Raw genomic sequence first — 18712 nt, 5'->3', positions numbered from 1 at the left:
TGTTCTGAAGGCTGACAGTGGGATTCTCAGGCCCATTAGAGCTACACCTAAACCCCACTCACTTCCACACACCCACCTTGCCTTGCAGYTTCCCCACAGATCTTATCTCATCCCAGYAGCCAYACAGATGAGAGAGGGAGAAGTCTCWTGACAGCTAAATTGTCCCTCTTGCACATGCATGGGATTAACTCCCCTGCCAATTTAGCTATTATCTGTCTAATCCTCCTTTTTGAATAATCTCCTTCATGCCATGTATCTTAAGTCCTATCCAAGCCTCCTAATCAGGATAAAGCCACAACTAGTTCACTCAGAAGATCCAGTTGGAAGCTCTSCAACTGGAATGAATTTTGGTCTAAGGAACTGGATTCTCTTGGACTAGTATGAGTAGAGTCAAGGGAGTGAAACATTCTGGTATAAAGGCAGGTATGAGGTTTGAATGCAGCATCAGATTTTAGGGGGGATGTAAGTGGCAGACATGGATTAGGGAAATTGTGGCAGGTAAACATAGGCAAGTGGCAGGAATCAGATCTATGGGGAAGTTGAGGAGAGGGAGGTCAGAAAAACAGGAGAAAAGTGAGAGGTGGTCTTAAAAAATCAATGTTCATCAATTTAAGTTATGGTATTAAATCCAAATGAGATCAGGGGCTAGATGGAAAAATCCTCCTTTTCCACCTATTTTAATGTATTTTACCTTTTGATGTTAAATTATTAGAGTTCTTTCAGTGCTGAAAGCAGGTGGTATTTGTGGGTGATCACTTCCCTTGAGATCCTGATGGGTGGCTGCTCCTGGCATTTTTAATCCAAGCACACCAATCCAAATTCATGYTGAGGCTTTTCACCAAGCCTTTAAAGCAAACCATAGGCTTTTACTTCTGTTCAAGCACTGGAAAAGTCCAGTGATTTTGTGAGATGCYTCTATTTCAGTGCACCTGCCTTCCCGTGAGAACTCAGCAGCACAATAGTTTGCCCCCTCCCCTGTCAAGATAGTAAATTTCCTGGTATCATGGGACATCTCTGGGACTCCTTATGCTTCCAAGCACACAAGTTATTTCTGAGAACAGAGCACAGCCCTTTGCACTCCTTTGACCACATTCTGACAGCTAAGGTCCAGCAGTGTACATGAACAAGCTAGATTTTTGTTACATAAAATRAAGGCTGCCATACTTTTTATTGGACTAGGATATCAGATTCCTAAGAGAAGTTATAATAGAATCAAGTTGCAATGTCAGTGTGATAAAAAGTATCACATCATTGCCTCTGTCCTTTTTACCTTATTCATTCACAGATTGAAGTTTCCTGGATTTCTGTCAAAAGAACTAGTCTTTTAAGAATAGAAAAGACCAATGTCATCTTTATACAGTTTGGGAATTCTTCTTGAGTAGCCCAGAGATTAACAATATCAGCGATAATTGAGTCAAAGGCATCTATGGAGTACACTAACAACAAAATAGACCATGGAACAAAAGACAGGTAATTCAACAGCACACAACTGCTGAATAATCATTTTAACCTTACCAAGGGTCAGGATGGCAAATGAAATAAATAAAAAATGAATGAGTTTAAAGAAGGGATGAAGGAAAGAACAACAATGTACTCAGAGGGAACTAGGCAGTTTTGAAGAAAAACGTGTACAGAACAGAAATTGTACAGCTGTTAACAGGAAGGAAAAATCAATTTTACACCACATAAAAGGATACATTTACATCATTATGATTATGTTGGGAAGGGATTAGAATTTCACTTTCTCAAAGCATTCTTGCAATGTGTTATATGATTCTTTCTTATCTGATGATCATGATGATGCATAAAGAATAGCACCTCTCAAGCATCACTTTATTCAGTAACAGACCACCTTGTGTCCCTGAGCTCGCTGAGTGCCAGATCTCATGTCTTTGTTTTCCATAGGAAAATTTAATTAAACCAGCAGAAGTGGAGTTATAATGGTTCACAAACAGCAGTAGTAGCTAAAGGGGAAAAAAAAGGTGGAGGACGAGAGTTGAAAATGTGCACATATTCAGGAGCTCAATAGCATTAGATAGGCAGATCAATCCTGAAAGTGGCATAAGCAARGATACAGAAGAAAGCAAAACCCAGACAGCTGAATTCAAATGTTGATGACATAGGAAAACACAAGTCATCATCGTGGAAAATACGGGYGTTTCAGAAATGGGATAGTAAAATAGGTATTTGCCCTTTCTTTAAATATAGTTTTAAAATCTATCACTCTGATTTGAGTACGGGCATAAAATATTATTGCACATGWGTGAGAACAGGGTTGACCAATGGCTGTAAGTAAATCCATTCCATSTGTCTAGACTAAGTATTTTCATTTCATCCAATTTTAATTTTTTTTTTWAAATTCTGAACTACTTTGTCCATCAGGGAGTAAGAGCAATGTGATTTGTGCCTCTAAAATAAACTAATCCAGACCCAGGGAGACTTAGAGGTGACAGGTATGAGCTTCTCCCCAAATCCTGCCTCCTGTTCTTAGCTATGTATGTATYAATAATTTATATTGTATTGTGCACCATATAAAAGTAAATGCAACTACAGGCTCAGTTACAGTCCATTCTACWTGGGAAAAGAGCTACAGGAGTGGAAAGCCTTGCTCTCCATCAGTGGCATTTCCTGATTAGTTACAAATACTGTCAGAAARTTGGAAATCAGCCTGGAGGCAGTTAACTGCAATGAGCTGTGTGTTGGAAGAAATGCCTTCACCTCCTGCCCCAGCATGGGCCATGCCAACTAATGGGGAAAGATATTGTTCACCATTCACTGTTCTGCCTCAAATCCCCTTTACTTCTGTGTTCTCTAGGACAGAAGTAAGCCTTCCTCATCACCTTCTTACCCTACCTGTGCAGACCCTAGGAGCTGCGGAAGCTTAAAACAATGCAGAAACAGGTTCTGGCTGTGTTTGTAYCCTGACTGAGTAAATGAGAATAGAGAGCATTTATTAGAGCTGGTGGCCTAAGAGAGCTGCCATGTTGAGCACATGCAGAAGGTCGTAAGGGTCTAGTTCAACTACAGCTTTGGGGCAGACCAGCCTCCTCCTCCTTTTGGGTGTGACCATCAATCCGGCCAGTTCACTAACTGAGAAGCAGAAAGGTCTGCTGAGTTTTCCACATCCCTGACATTTTTCCATCAACCCTCAGGTGTGGCTATCCACTTCTAAACCTTTTGTTCAGCCTTTTGGTGTCTCAAAGATACAAACTGAGCAGATCTGCAATGGTTTTGCTGGTTTGCCCATCCTCTGTCTCTCCYGGAATCTGTTCAGTAGCATCTCAAGAATTTTCCTCACTAAGTCCACACAGCTTCTTAAAAAACAAAAAAAAATAAAGCCAAATTACAAGACATCCATCAAGTATACTGCCTGCTATGGTTACAGCAACAGTTGAGTCTCCAGTAGGGCTGAAAGGCCAATTTTATGGTATCAGAACACAAGCAGTGAGTCCTGAAATGCTGGTGATGATCCTAGRTAAGAGCTTTGTTTAGCTGAGATGCACTTTATATATTCAGAATGGGSCCATGTAATATGCTATTATACTACTATAACTTGCAAGAGGAGATTTATAGCAGTCAGTGGAGCAATTATAGCTTTAAAGTTTGACACTGAGGCAAAAAAAAGGGCTGATAATTAAAAATGTGTGATTTTCAGAGTGTGAGATAGTGAAGATAAGTAATAAATTGTAAATAAGGTTTGTCTTAAGGCATATATGCAACATCAAACCATTAATGAAAAGCCTGCACTGTGCACAAAATATACATGCACTGTGTATTATTTCTARCTTGTATTGTTTGAACACATTGTGTATGTATGAAGACATTATATATGTAGATTTTTCCTAAATGCACAACGGTCCAGTTAGCTCCCCATCACTTTATATCACCATCCCTTCCTTCCTTCCTGCCTTCCTTCCTTCCTGCCTGCCTGCCTGCCTGCCTTCCTTCCTGCCTGTCTTCTCCTGAACAACTGTGTTCTGCTTACTTACTTATGTGCTGTGGTGAGGCTGCCTACATCACTTTATGGCAGTTATTGCCTCCAGCTTTTGCTACAACTTAAAACAATGTTTTTTGGTCGTTTTGGTAACAATTTTTTAATAAGTGACTAAAATCTCTGAATCATTCTAAGAGAAGAAAACCACCCTCCCAGTCCCTATATATTAACAGAATAACTCATGGAGGRCTATATAACGTGTTTATATCACTCTGGGAGAAATACAAACTGCAGACTTGGGCACAAGCTAGTGGGAGTTTGGTTTTAAAACMCAAGACCAGCTGCCAAATACATGGCTATTTTAATGGCTGTGCCCTACTTATAGGTGTATATGGAAAGAAAAAAATGGAGACAAGTCTACCCTTTTCAGCCAAAGGTAAGAATTTAAAGGAGTACAGTATCTGACATCTTAACAAAAAAACACCAGCAATGTAAYGAGTGTTTGTGATTTCTCTGAATGCTTTCACTTACATTACAACTAGTTATTCAGTAATACATCCTGTGAACAGAACAATACAACTTGCCAGTGTACAAAATAGCATGGACAGAAGCCAATTTCAAGAATAATGATAGCAGAAGTCAAATGCAAGCTGAGAAAAGCTTACCCCAAGGTAATGAACTGGCATATAGATGAGTTAAAAACAAACCACAAAAAATCCATATTGAAATCCCTGGCAGAGCTTTAGCCCTACTGTAATGCTCTAATCATGAAAACCATACTACATCAATTTTAAGTRCTCAGGAGAACAGTCAAATGTCTGTCTTGTGGTTAAGAAGTACAGGCTTTTTTGTTTGTTTTCCAATATCTTGGTAAGGTCTTGCTTTTACTAGGTGCTTTAATTCAGCAATCAGATATGGTATGGCTCAAGGATCCTAACCCAATGGGCAAGTTTTAATTATTGTAGACCATTAATGGCATCTCAGCACAGATTCTAAGGCTGTGGCATGATTTCAGCAAATGAAATCTGCTTTTGGCCCTTATTTAATTACCCAAAGTTTTCCTTCGCCTCTGTGACTCGAGACAACTATAATAAGGTAATTCATTTGGAACATTTGAGTGAAACTTTACATTTTAACATTGTCCATAAAAATCAATGCTAAGAAGTCCATATCAATATCTCAAGCCTCTGAAGACTTATTCCCAGTAGCAGCCAAGAGGTTTGACTGGCAGTCACCTCCTCAGAAACTGCAGAAGAATGTTTAATGCTCTGGCAGGCAGAATCCCATTGCTATCACAAAAACAGGAAMTTGAAAAGCAGATGACTCAGAGGTATTGGCATCACAACCTTTCAATATTATTTTAGTGTAGTGCTGCTAGGTTCTGCATTTTGTTTTAATTTGAATAGTCRTTATAATGGCTTGAAGTAGGCTTTGAACCTTGGAGGAATTTGCTCTAAAAAGTGAACAACATMTCTGCATTTTACAGGACAGGTTCCTCAAAATAACTTTAAATGGAATCTGAGAAGAGTAATCTCACTAGACTATAGGCAGAGCCAAAGATTTMTAGTCATTTCTGTGCTATTCTTTCGTATTATCCTCTCAAAAGATATATAGTGGAGGTATTTTATTTCAAGAATATGGTTAAATTTTTAGTCAATTTAAAATGCAGCTAACTGATCTTCTTAGAATAAATATTTAAATATTTTAACAATGGAAATGAGAAATGCAAACCAAMTCTTGAATCTGTTGTAATTACTAATTTAAATGTTCCAAATGCTATGCATTTCAAGTTTTGAAAGTGTTTTCTTTAAGTTACAGTTCTGAATCCAATACCCTGTGTTCAGGGTAGTGAATTGCTAAATTAAACTGTCTATTGACATTTTTTTAGGCAAAAATGGAAGATAAATTGATTTTCTTGGATGCTGGTATTCTGTAAGATTGAACATCCCCAAAGAGATTTCAAATGGAGCCTGTTGTCTTACTAATTTGCACACCATGCTATTTTTTTTTTTCCTTGATTAAAAGCTTAGTAAGGAATTGCTCRAACCTCGGGAGTTGCTAGGCATAACTGAAGGCCAGCATGTGCCAAATATGCCACAGCACGGAGCCTTTAGTTGTCATCCAGCATACTGTGTGTAAGCAATTGGCAAGCCTCTTCTCCCTCTACCTCCCAGGACTTTTGTTATTGAATTGGTACATAGTGTATCTTAGCCTAATTGAACTCATTACTTAAGGGACTACTCTGTCTACACAAGTATTGAGGAAATATTATTCCTGAATAACCATGAATAGCATGCTTATGCTGGAACAAGAGTGGGCTAGATAACATACCTAGATAAAATAATGAATAAACAGGTGCTAAAAGATGTTCTGGCAGCTTCACTGCTGCTAGAACTTCACTTCACTGAATCTGGAGAACCTCCTCAGAAAACCTGCAAGGAGCAATTCTCTTTTTGCACATGAGGCTTTGTGGAAGAAGCCTGGCTTCCCAGGAGCATGAGATGTGACCTACAAAATCACATAAGATGAGTCAAATTCCTAAGGGCAAGAGAGAAAGTTGCTGAATGGAGTTGTTTGATAAAGAGTCCATTCCAGTTACTTTCATGGTAATACTTTGAAAAGGCAGGACAGAAAATTACTCGACCTAGAAGTAAATTTTACTCCTCAGGAAAGAAATGTTTGTCCTTATAGGCTTTCATGGTCTCCTCAAGCTTACCAGGACCAGGGCAGGCAGCCAGGAGTTGGCCCATCAGACCTCAAGATCTTCATGGGAAGCTTTGACATAGGCTGAGACACACTCCCATTTGATATCCAGGCAGGATTTGGGGRGCAAGGGCCTATCCCAATATTCCTTTTGAATGTAACTGCCTTTTKTGAGAGTGTGAAAGAGTTTGAAATRGTATGGATGCAGATTCTGCTGGGACAGGTGGCTGCTAGAATGGGAACAGGTCTGAGGCATACAGAAGTATGGATATACTTTGATTATCTCATGCTTGTTCCAGTTCATACTGTGACCTGCACCACAAAAAGTGCACTGAAAGATTTATGGTTTAAGGAAAGAGACAAATGTCTTGCTCTGGTGAAAAAGGGATGATACAATCACTACATCCTTTTGATTTTGCCCACACTGATGTAAATAAGTGTAGACGTTAGAATATCWGTGCTTAGTAAAAGACATTAGTCCTTTTACAGCTGCCTTTGTCAGGATGTGCTAAGGGTAATTTTCATTCCCTTTTTGGAGGCCTACAGTAAGCTTTAGAAGTAATAAAATATTCCAATTTTTTCTAAGACCGTGGCACAGGTGTAAGCTGAAAATCTGCTTGGCACATTCATACACACTAGTATTTCTGGCTTCAGAAGCTTCCCAACCTTAACAACTGTACTTGAATAAGCATTTCCTGAGCTTAACAAGAAGTTGAACCCAGGGACACCCTGCTTGGCTTCCCTCAGATACTCTTGCCTCCAGATAAGTGAGCAYTTGTAAAAAAAATAAAGCTCATGATTGTTAATTTCATAGAGATATGTTTCTGCTTCCTTATGATGTATATTTTTAAAATCTAATATCCTTAATTCTTTTTTTTTCTGTTGTGTTTGATTCTGGTACTGTGCCCACATTTGTGCTTAGTCACTATTGCCATGAGGTCTATATTGGTTGCTTCTCATGTGGTAAATGAACCCTTTATTTTTCTCCCATTGAGCACTAGAGATATAAAAGMAAAACTACTTATAAAGATGTTTATAAACAAAAGGCTACTTATCGTACTCATCTGAGATTTACTTTCATCACAGCATTATAAGTTAGGTGTTCCATTGAAATAAYAGCAAAATTTGATTACTCAAATTTGCTTAGAAAAGCATAGAAAACATTAGCCACTAAATGAATGGGTTTTGATACAGGTTTTTGGGAAAAGTTGTATACTGCTATTTTWAAAAAGTATGGAAAACCAAGATCAGCTAGGAAGAGTCTCCAGACATAAAGRAACTAAGAGTGGAACAAGTTGTATCTATAACAGGCCCAAGAGCTGAGGTTAATAAACTTGAGTTCTCAGCAGGTGAGTGTGCAGTAATCCTAGCTGGACAAACATGTTAAAATTCTTCAAAGTTTCAGGGTGCTGAATTTTGCTTCATTGTGCATCTTCTACTCATAGTCCCAATGAGAAAAATTAATTGGAATTAGGTGGAGATGTGAGTAGGGACAATATGGCCTCGCCTCAAAATAAAGAAAGAAATKATTCTAAACACTGGGCAAATCTAACACTACCTTGCAAGAAAACATGTGAAGAATATGGCCATGCACAGAAAGGAAATGAAACCAAAGAAATGAGCATAGCAGCACTATTCTGCAGAAAAGAATCAGAAGACACATTATCACAGAGGGAACACTGGCAAACTGCTTTGTGAAGAGAATAGGGCTTAGGGAAGAGAAAATATGTAGGCTGCAAAAACTGCTCATTTAATCTACCTTCTTCAAGGCTGGAATTGCAGCTAGTGTAATAAGATGCATGATAACACATTGAAAAAATCCCATTTAATGAGTAATACTGTTTGGCACATGCCATTACTTTACCTAGGGCAAGTTGTGGAGAACTGGGCTGCCCAGTGTAAGGCAAAGTGCTACAGACTGGCCCAGACTATTGCCAAATATTGGAACAGATATCGCATTCAGTGACACAAGATACATAAGAAGCTGTTTGAAGACTTAACTGAATTTTCTTCTACAAAAATTTCCAAAATCCACAGGGAAATTTAATCTGCGACTTGTCAGATGCACTATCTAATGTCTTAGTATAAAGCCTGTTACTTTTAGTAAGACTGTTTGGAATGGGATGATGGTAGAATAAAACCTAGGTGAAAGACTAAATTCTAACAGTGAAGTTATTTAGAAGGCTATCTTTGGAGGAGTAATTTCATAGAAAATAGGCAGAAGAAAGGGAAATCCCAATCAACTTCTGACTGTAAAACTCCTACCTGAAACCTTTTATAAGGTATCTGTTCTTAAAAAGATTGTTTAAAAAAGCAAAAACCCAACCCAAACCTCCTACATCAGGCACATTACTGAGAGCATAAAGTGATAGAAATCTCCYGATGACCACGTCCTTTTATGTGCATGTTTTGTTTGCTGCACAAACTGGTGATGGCATGCGACTTCCAGCGCAGGTGCTCACTTACAGCCTCCACCAGCAGCCTGTCACAAATATGATACTTATCTTAGTGTATCTATAAATCCCATATGATGCATCAAGAACAAGTGCCAAGTGTTCAACAAAATTGGCTGAGCCACGAGTGCTAATCAACATGCAAGGAAGTGAACAATCTGGGATATGYTGGCTGGTAACCAGCATGGAATGGGGTGATGGAGAGATGTCAGTAACACCCAGAAGGAAGAGACTTTCTTTAGACTACATTCACCCACTGTTGCTCATCCCTTTACTCCATACATGCCTGTGAAATCATACATGAGTGAAATCAGTGAGACGAACATCACTGATGACAAGCAAAACTAAACCAAAAACTTTCCTTACAATCAAATAAAATAGACGAGAGTATCAATAGAATTAATTGAGCCAATATTTTCAGCACMTGACCAGATGCTAAAGAGGCTGCTTAACATGATATTGTAAATCTGATACCTGTAAAAAAATATTAACTATAATTTGCCAGTCTGGGAAACAAATTACTTTCTGTTCAGCATCCAAATGATAGCAAGCATTACCTTTGTAATTATTTATTAATTTTAACATTCTTATATACAGTGATCTCATTCTGATATAGTAATTTATTTCAACATAATCTAAGTAAAGACTTCTAATCTAAGTAAAGATTTCTATGACTTACTGAAGATTTTTAATACATTTGAGACTTAGACACTTTCCTTACAAGCCTTCATAAATATWGTAGCAACAATATGTCTTTTGTTGTCATGTTTTTCAGTTTTCATGTGTTTACTGATAGTCAACACAATTAAATGATGTTTAAGTTGTATCTGAACTGGGCAATGCTTGAACAAAATATGCCACACACAGTTTGAAATTAATCTAAGCAGGTAAAGAAATTTAAAACGTACATGTTTATAGGTATATATATTATATATTGGTGTATAATAATGTATACACACACATGTATTTTAATATTTAGGTTTAATAGCAAACAGTACAGTAGAACTCCACTGATAGCAAGATTTGATTCTAGATTATCCATAGAAAATTGGTGCACTTTTTCTGAAAATCAATGCAATCTCGAAACAAAATGTGATACCAGATAATTCTCTGCCACAGCCTAAAACTGGTAATCAATTTGAACACCTAAATAATTGAATTAAACCCTATAGTAATCAAATAGATATTTGATAATGAAATCTCTCCATTGAAAAATGTTACTGAGTAAAATTTTGTATCAGTCCCAACTAGGTAAGTACAACATTTAGGRTAAGTCCTCTCAGTCCTGACTGGAGCTCATAGGTACTACTGGACTACAAATAATAAATAATAGTACATGTACTGTAAAGTCTCGAAAATCAGTGATAATACCAAGCATTTTCCATCTTTGAAATACTGTAACATAAAATTATTCCTCACAACACCCCTGTGAGATAGGTATGAAAGTGTTACCCAGTCTTATTGATGAGGCAACTCATCCCAATACTACAAGGTGCTCGCTGATACTGCAAGGGGATTCCCMGGGGCATGATTCCCTGATTCCCAGAGCCCCGAGAAGTATGTAATTCTTAAACAAAATATAAGTCTAGTAAAGAACTTGCCCACATCCTCAAAATATGTGASTGGCACGGCCCAAAGCTTTTGTATTTGTCACTTTGTCGACTGATTGAGACATTATCCCTTTGAAAAAATAAAGTACTATACATTGGACCTGTGATCTTCACAAACATGTATTTTTCTTTTCGTAGATCTGCTGATACCTTTCATATCTGCAAAGGGAAGGCATTTCCCTGTGAGTGAATACCTTGTGTAGCAGAGCTGTAGCAAGAGTCTCCCATTTTTTTGTTTTTATGCATAAAAATTACAGATTCTTTTACTCATTTATGTGAATATTCGTATATCATCAAATTATATATTAAGGGGCCCAGCCATATATTTTTTACAGCCAGCTTTCAGGACCACCTTTAAAAGTGGGATAATCCTGTGGAATGTACTAAAATATATGTATTCTCTTTTCCCTCTTTCAAAAAATAAAGAACAGAATACTTTTACTTAGACATACTTWAAAATACCGTATAGCTAGCATTGTTTTGTAAATGTGTAAAGTAAAGCAAGACATCTGAACCTGGAAACAGTCCCTCTTGCACCAGGAAAAACCTGGAGTGTCTYCACGAAAGGCTGTGGAGCTTCAGTGGTGTAAAATCAGGCAGAATGAACTTGGGATCGGGACTTCCATCCTCCTGCCTATCTGTGGCTGCCCTCTACCAGCAGCACTAACGGGCTTCATGCCTTCATCTGGAGGAAGGAGCATGAATGGCATATCTGTCAGCAAATCCTGCAAGCTATGCACATACCTGATCACATCASTGAAGACTTCATCACTCATTATGCTAGTGTTACACACAGACGTAAAAAACAGGCAGCTCTTTTGACCTCTGCAGAATTAGAGAAAAAGGAAAAAAATAAAACCACAGTATCTTCCAAATGACGGCGTTCATGCAGAGAAGTAAATTAAAGGCAACACAAATACAGCACAAATGCGGCTTCAGAAAAACAAAGTTTTTGCCAAGAGAGAAAGGACAAACAGGTAAAAAAACAGATAATGTATTGGACTAATATATACAAAATGGAAAAAAYGGACAAAATTTAGTTATGTCAGTTTTTTGTTATAAATGCCCTTTTCCTAATAACTTGTGGGAAAGCCTTGCTCACACCCTCCCTTTAAAAAATCATAGCAGGCAATTTTTCTGATCATATATAGAGTTCCTACATGACTCTATTTTTAAACATCTGTAATTCAACAGACTTTGAACATTTTCATCTGTGTAGCATATTTTATTATTTAATGTCTTCATATGATTAAAAAAAATAACCCATACACATTTAAAAATAGATATCATTCTGCTTTCATCCTTTTTTGGGGAGAGGAGGTGAAAGCAGGTAATTTTCCTCTTGTGTTTTGAACAGAACCATAGCTCTCAGAGCTCCTTTGCTTTCCTTCTCTTTTGCATATCATATTTTCTCTCAGCAAGACTCAGGGACATGCATGGAGGAAGAAAAGCACAAACCGATTGTTGTTGTTGAGTCACCTGAGGAAACTCATACCTTCTTTGGGTTCATCTTATAAAACACAGTATCTGCATAACAAGGCCACTGAAAGATGATTAATACAGATTTTTCTCTTTTATTTATTTTTTGTCTGTTTTAAATGCAGCAGGCATTCAATATTGGAATATAACAGCTTGGAGTTTACTCGAACATACAGTTTTTTTTTGCAGGAGATACTTAACCACATGCCTAACCTTAAGAATGTAAATACTTTCATTTAAATCAATGTGAAAAAAATAATTTGGTTAAAGTTAGACATGCTTTGATAATTGGGGGTATTGGAAAAAAAGACAAAACAAAACCATGGGTTTAAATGTATAGGTTATGTCATTTGGAATGAATGGATGCGAGTTGTCAATTTTTTTTCCTTTTTGTTCGCTTGTTTGCTTGTTTGGGATATTTTGGGTTTTAGAATTTGAACTGCTCCTGATAWATTCATTCCCAAATTTTATCATGCAGTGTATCATGAATATTAGACAGATGTTTAAACAACCTGAAAAGGAGGCTTTWTCAGTAGGCAGTACATGGTAAGTGTTCAGAAAGCAGTCAATTTGAAGCAGTAGTCATTCTGAAGTCTGTTTTCCTCCCTCCAAAATATTTTTTTCTGTGTCTTTTTTTGTTCTACTGCTTTGGGATTAATTCTCTTAAGATTTATTTTCATTGGAAATTTTATTAATTCTATCCCTTTGCACTGTTAATATAAATTAGAAAAACATTTGAATTTCTGGTGTCAACCTTATTCCGTTTTTCAGATGCARCGATTATAAGTCATTGACACCAATCTACCACGAGTGACCTTGGTCTCATATCTTGWTCTGTTATTAGAGTAATCAAGGAACGCAATTCAGAAATAATATTACATCCTGCATTTTATTCAATTCCATATGACAAAAATAGTAACCTAGACTAAGACATCCATTTCAATCAGTAGATGTGTCAAGCCAACAAGATTTAATAATAAAAAATATTGGATCTARGTAACAATTCCCATCTGTTTCAGGGAGGCTCCTAGCCCTACATGGTATCACAGTATAAAAATAGTGTCTCTCTTCACCATGCAGAGAGGAATGGCCTAACCCTGAATACAAAATGGGGTCAGTCTTACTGTACCATCATCAACCATCTTATTTACAGCACTTTACATATTTTTTCTCTTTTTGCTTTTTCACTTTTTCTTCTCTATTTTTCTTTTTTTTCTTTTTTTTTTTTTTTAAGTTATACACATCTTTTAGGGAATAGAGAGAACACTACATAGTACCAAATACTAACAAAAGAAAAAGTCACACAAAAAATTACACAGATAAATAAAAACATTCAATTGCTGAAATACAGCAACATTAAGCCACCTCATTTTTCTTTTTTTTTGATGCTTGGAAACACCCCTAACCACTGACAMACTGTGGAAAAATTATGTTATATTGTAGAGGTGTTACAGATATAGATATATATTTGTATCTATATAGCTCTATATCATCATTATAGAAAATGGAGCTGCAGAGTTCATTGTTCATTTCCAATAGAAACAAACAGCTAATAAGTCTTTGAACCTCTTTTTCCTCCATTACGTGATGGCAGAAATAGTCCATCCTCTTACAGTAATGGTTTCTGTTGTGTAAGAAAGATTGTCCTATTTTTCAGTCTCAACTGAGAAGACATCACCATCGGATTCGTTCTTCAGGGGCATAAAAYTCCTTGCGCTGTTACCCAGCTACCCATAATGTCCCTCAAGCAATTCTGCTGGACGGAAGTTTAGTGTCAACTCCACCATGCTCATAATGCACGAAAATGAGGTAGTACACAAAACATTTACTGTTCAAGTTTTGATTAAGCCCCAGTCTTCTCCTCAGCATCCCCAGCCTAACTTATGAGTGGAACCATTCCCTTTGTTTACTCGGTGTAATTCCAGCAATGCAATCAATGTAAAATTATATTTGATTAATCAGAGTACATTGTGCTTTTGAGCAATCTGAAAAGATATTCAGACAGAGTTGGAAATAAATACAGAACATTTGTGTGTTACTGCTGCTTGTACTGCCCAAAAGTTCTTTTTTTGTTCCCTCTATTATTAGGCAGTCAGCATCTTTCTTGTGGTTATGCGTGAGAGACAGAATAGATTACAAGAAAATTAAACCTACGTAATSTTCTTCTTCTTCTATCCTAGACTTGTATTAATATCACTCTCCTAAGATAAATGTATCAGAATTCTGTAGGGGGTGGTCACGATTTTAAGTGGGCTTTGCTGAAAAGTGAAATGAATAATTTCCGTATAAGAAATGACACTCCTCATATTTGCTAAGGATCTGGCAGTTCTCTGCAATTTTCTGCTTAGTTAATAGAGATCTCTCACTGTTTGACCTTAAAACAAAACAAGAAACTGCAACAAAGTCCTCTTCCTTATTCCTTCAGTCAAAGTACTATTTATAAAATAGTTTACATCTTTGTTCGGTTTCAAATTATAGACAAACCTGCCTAATACAAAATACTAAAAGTGCAATAATATAAATTAAGAGTTTGCAACCACATTATACAAACATTACCTTTTTATTGTACAGCTTTGATAACACGAAGTATTTACTCACAACCGTTTATAATGTTGTGAATAATTTATGGTGCTAAGGTTTGTCTGTAACTTGTTTTCCAATCATTGAGCTAAAATCCACACTACATTTTTTTTCATTTAATAGAACAACTGTCCACATAGCAGCTACAAATATTTAAATAAAAAAAAGGTTTGTTACTGACAGGTACTTGCACATGAAAAGCATGCCATCTTTCCCAACAAAACTTCACAATTTTGCCTGCATTGAAAGAAACCACTTGTTCATAGTAAAACGAAACTTGCTTTGAAAAAAAGAAAMAGAAAAAAGAAAAATCACATAGCCAGATGAATTTTGCAGTACAAAAGCTTCATTTAAGTTTGGGGCTAGTATATTGTCTGTTACCCGCATAATCTTAACATTATAAATACTACAGACAAGGATACTGTAATAATACACAGCATTGGGGTACTAAATCACTTATTTAAGATTAAGATTCCTAAAAACATAGTCCAAGTTGCTAACTAATTTGAACAAAACCAGCAAATAAGTGTGACAGAATGCCGTAATGAAGCCCCCCTTTCTCAGGTGATAGTAAGTTTTATAAGAAGCAAAGTGAATGTAGACTAGCCTCTTTTTGTTTCTAATGAAGTTATCCCATGACTGGTTTGTTTGTTTGTTTTTCTGTTAAATTAAAAGGTTTAAAAGTTCTCAGTAACAGTCAAACTCACTGTTGAAAGAAGTACCATGCAGATCTTGCAAGACAACTTTTCAGCAGCCACAAAGTTATGTATTTCTGCTATGGGTAAAACTTTAAAGGGAACCTATGCATTTAGGTCAGGAAACTAATGCTTAGCTTCAAAAGCTGTACATGGAACAGAACAAGTGTTGTGTCAAGTAGAGGTCCAACAGTTATTTGAAATGAATGCTTTTAATTTATGCCAATCTCTTTATTATCCTCAATAAATCTGGTGAATGGACGACTGGCTCCCGTTTCAGAACTTGCTTTGTCCAGACTGACAATGGGAGGGCTGCTGCCCGTGCGAGCTTTGTCCATGCCACCGGTAAGGTTACTTAGAGGTGGGATGGCGCCTCCGCCTAGACTTACTGGGAGCTGAGGAATGCCTCCATTCTGTATGACAGAAATCTCATTGTTCTTCATAGCAAGTCCATTAGTGATAGCTGCAGCATATTGGTTCCAAAAATTGGGGTCAACATTCATGGCCCGAGCTGCCAAATCCTTCTGGAACATCTCGGAGAACTTGAGCGCATCGCCACCCAGCAAAGCCATGGGGTTTTCCACGGAGAGACGTCGGCCACGGCGTGCAGGGGCGTTATTCCACATGTGAGTCCCCATGTGAACCTGCAAAGTAAACAGGGACAAGAAGCACCCCCAAGTTAGCACATTCTGGTGAGGTTTCTGGCCTGAAATGCTTTTACTTACAGTAGCGCTTGCTTTTAAAAAAAAAGACTTAATTCACATTGAAAAAAAATCAGTTCCAGTTAAGACACAGTTCTAAGGTCCAGTCAGCCCACACAAAGAAAACACAGTTCCACAGTAGTTTTCCAATGTGCATTTGTTTCTTCTCAGTGAAAACAAACACAAAGATGCAAGACTAAAGGGTACATACTCTCTTAGGTTAGAGAATTTCTCATGCAAACTGGAAGTCTTCACATGTTGAAGATTACCAAGGGCATTACTCATACTAGGAGATGGGTGTTTTTCCCTGCCCTTTCACTTTTTTTCATCTTTTTTGTTTTCATAATATTTTATCTCATGTCAGAGGCGCCGATTACTGTGCTAAATTTAGTATMTTTAAAAAGGATATTTAAAATGTCTTCCCTAGGCTGCACCCTGATGGCTAACCAGACTGCAGAAATAAGAACCATCAGTCCGGTAGTAACCCGTTGTAAATCTGTGAAGAACAGCTTTCTAGTCTGCAATGGCTGCAAAAAGGAATAGAAAATAGAAACTGGGGAGGCACCCCAGGAGCTGAGCAAGCTCTGTGTTTCTGGTTTATAGCAAGGTTATTTTGCACCGATGGTCCATAAGAGCTCYCAGAACATGTCCGTCAGCTGACTCTGTGTGCCACCAGTTTTGTTAGGAGAACTACAACATGCCTGCATGTACACCTGGAACCAGTTTCAAAGTTTGCATCACTGCACAGCCTCTTTCCAGGCCTTATCTTCCACACGGTGGAAGCATAATGACCACCACTGTACAGCAAGCATTTCCTTGAAGCTTCCTTCTCACATGTCTTTGGGGCAAACACTTAGCACTTAAACCTGCTGAGTTCAAGAGCAGTGCTCTTTAACCCCCCCACCCCAAGCCTTTACAGTTTTATGTGGCCTCTTACCTTAAGATTCCCCTTTGTGGTAAAAGCTCTACCACAGATTGTGCAACCAAACGGTTTTTCACCAGTATGGGTGCGCTCGTGTATCTGCAGAGCACTTGCTGAGGAGAAGGTCTTCCCGCACGACTGACAGTTGTGCTGCTTGGGAGTCCGGCGAGGGGGGGGTGCCAGCATAGGGGTGATCCCCGGACTCATCACTGTCTGTGGTGCAGCAGGAACCTGGATTCCAGCTGGAAGCGAGGGAACCTCACCCAAAGAGATCGGCTTGCTGTGACCATTCACTTCCATTTTGATCATGGTAGGTGCTGTACTGGTGACCAGGCTAGGAGTACTTTGGCTGGGACCTAGAGTAAAGTTGGGTTCAAATAACTGAGAAGGCAGCTCTTTTAATTTGTGCGTCAGTAAGTGCTGTTTTAAATTACCCATAGTGGAACACCCACGACTGCAGATTGTACAAACAAATGGACGTTCTTTAGTATGGCTGCGGTAGTGAATTTCCAATGCACTCTTACAAGCAAAAGGCTTGCCACAGATATTACAAACAGTACTTTTAAACTTACCACGTTCTCTGTTCAGGAACAGCAGACTAAAAGGAGCCTCCTCTTTGATGACCGGTCTTCCTGGGTTGGTGGATGTCAGATCTAATGCGCCTCCATTTTCAGTTGTGGGTGGTGGACTGTCTGGTTTTTCTGTCTTTAATTGTATCTCTTGTGGCTCTTCCTGGTTACTGAGACCGGGGGATTTTGATCTGAAACTTTCACTATTACTATTCACAGGAGACAAAGCTTGCATGGAGGAAGAAGACTCTGACATTGCAGGGCTGCCTGCACTCTGGCTTTCAAGATCACCAACGGCTGATGAGGAGTCRTTGCTCAAATGGTCACTTTCCCCTGATCCATTTTCTATGGATTTTAAACTGGTGAGCTGCTGACAGTTCATGACAGAATCAATCATTTTCATTTGATTCTCCAAAGCAGCAATACTGGAGATCACAGAAGGTGGTGAAGAAGGACAAGACCCAGAGTAAGAGATAAGGGGTTTGGATGAGTCACTTGCTGTGTCCTTTAGTTCCGGGTCCTCTTCCATAGAATTTTCATCAATGTCATCATCAAAGTTGCTCAGTGTGTCAACATTCTTCTCATCGTAGGAAAGCTCTGAGTCCATGGCATCCTGGAATCCCTCTGGCAGYGGCGTGTTTGGAATTTGCCCACCCATATGCATACGAATGTGCTGCTGAAGAACAACTGCGTTGGTAAATTTCTTCTGACAAATGGGACACGAGTGCTGTACTCTAAGTGGTGGCTTCGCTCGATGAACTCCAAAATGTGTTTTTAGATTGCCTTTYGTAGTAAACGCACGTCCACAAATTTTGCATTTAAATGGTCTTTCTCCTGTATGTGTTCTGTAATGCATCTTGAGAGCACTCTGACAACTAAGCACACGGTGACAAATGACGCATTGATTTGGATCTGTCATCTTCTTATCAATGTTCTCCACTAGCTGTTGTAGTTTTGAGGTTTCTGACGTTTGCATAGAATCTAGCAGACCACCGAATGGAAACTTTGCCTTAAACTGGTCAGACACTGCTGGAAGCACAGGGTTTGGGAGGCTGGTGGCAACGCT

At 38.2% G+C, this 18712-nt stretch overlaps 1 protein-coding gene across 1 annotated transcript in view; it reads right to left on the bottom strand.

The window, feature by feature from the left end:
• Positions 1-14691: 14691 nt before the first annotated feature.
• The window catches only part of SALL3 (spalt like transcription factor 3), a 20700-nt gene continuing 16679 nt past the window's right edge, over positions 14692-18712 (bottom strand). Inside the window, exons 2-3 of the mRNA XM_057377885.1 lie at positions 17093-18712; positions 14692-16098 (exon numbers count right to left, since the gene is read on the bottom strand). The exon at positions 17093-18712 is cut by the window's right edge and continues 1874 nt beyond it. Of these exons, the coding sequence (XP_057233868.1) occupies positions 15667-16098; positions 17093-18712 (2052 nt within the window). The 3' untranslated portion in view covers positions 14692-15666. The remainder of the gene's footprint in view (positions 16099-17092) is intronic.

Source organism: Malurus melanocephalus, unplaced genomic scaffold, assembly GCF_030028575.1.
Source record: "Malurus melanocephalus ecotype Western Australia unplaced genomic scaffold, MMel_1.1 scaffold_329, whole genome shotgun sequence".
NCBI lineage: Eukaryota > Metazoa > Chordata > Aves > Passeriformes > Maluridae > Malurus > Malurus melanocephalus.
This window is presented reverse-complemented; position numbering and strand designations above follow the sequence as displayed.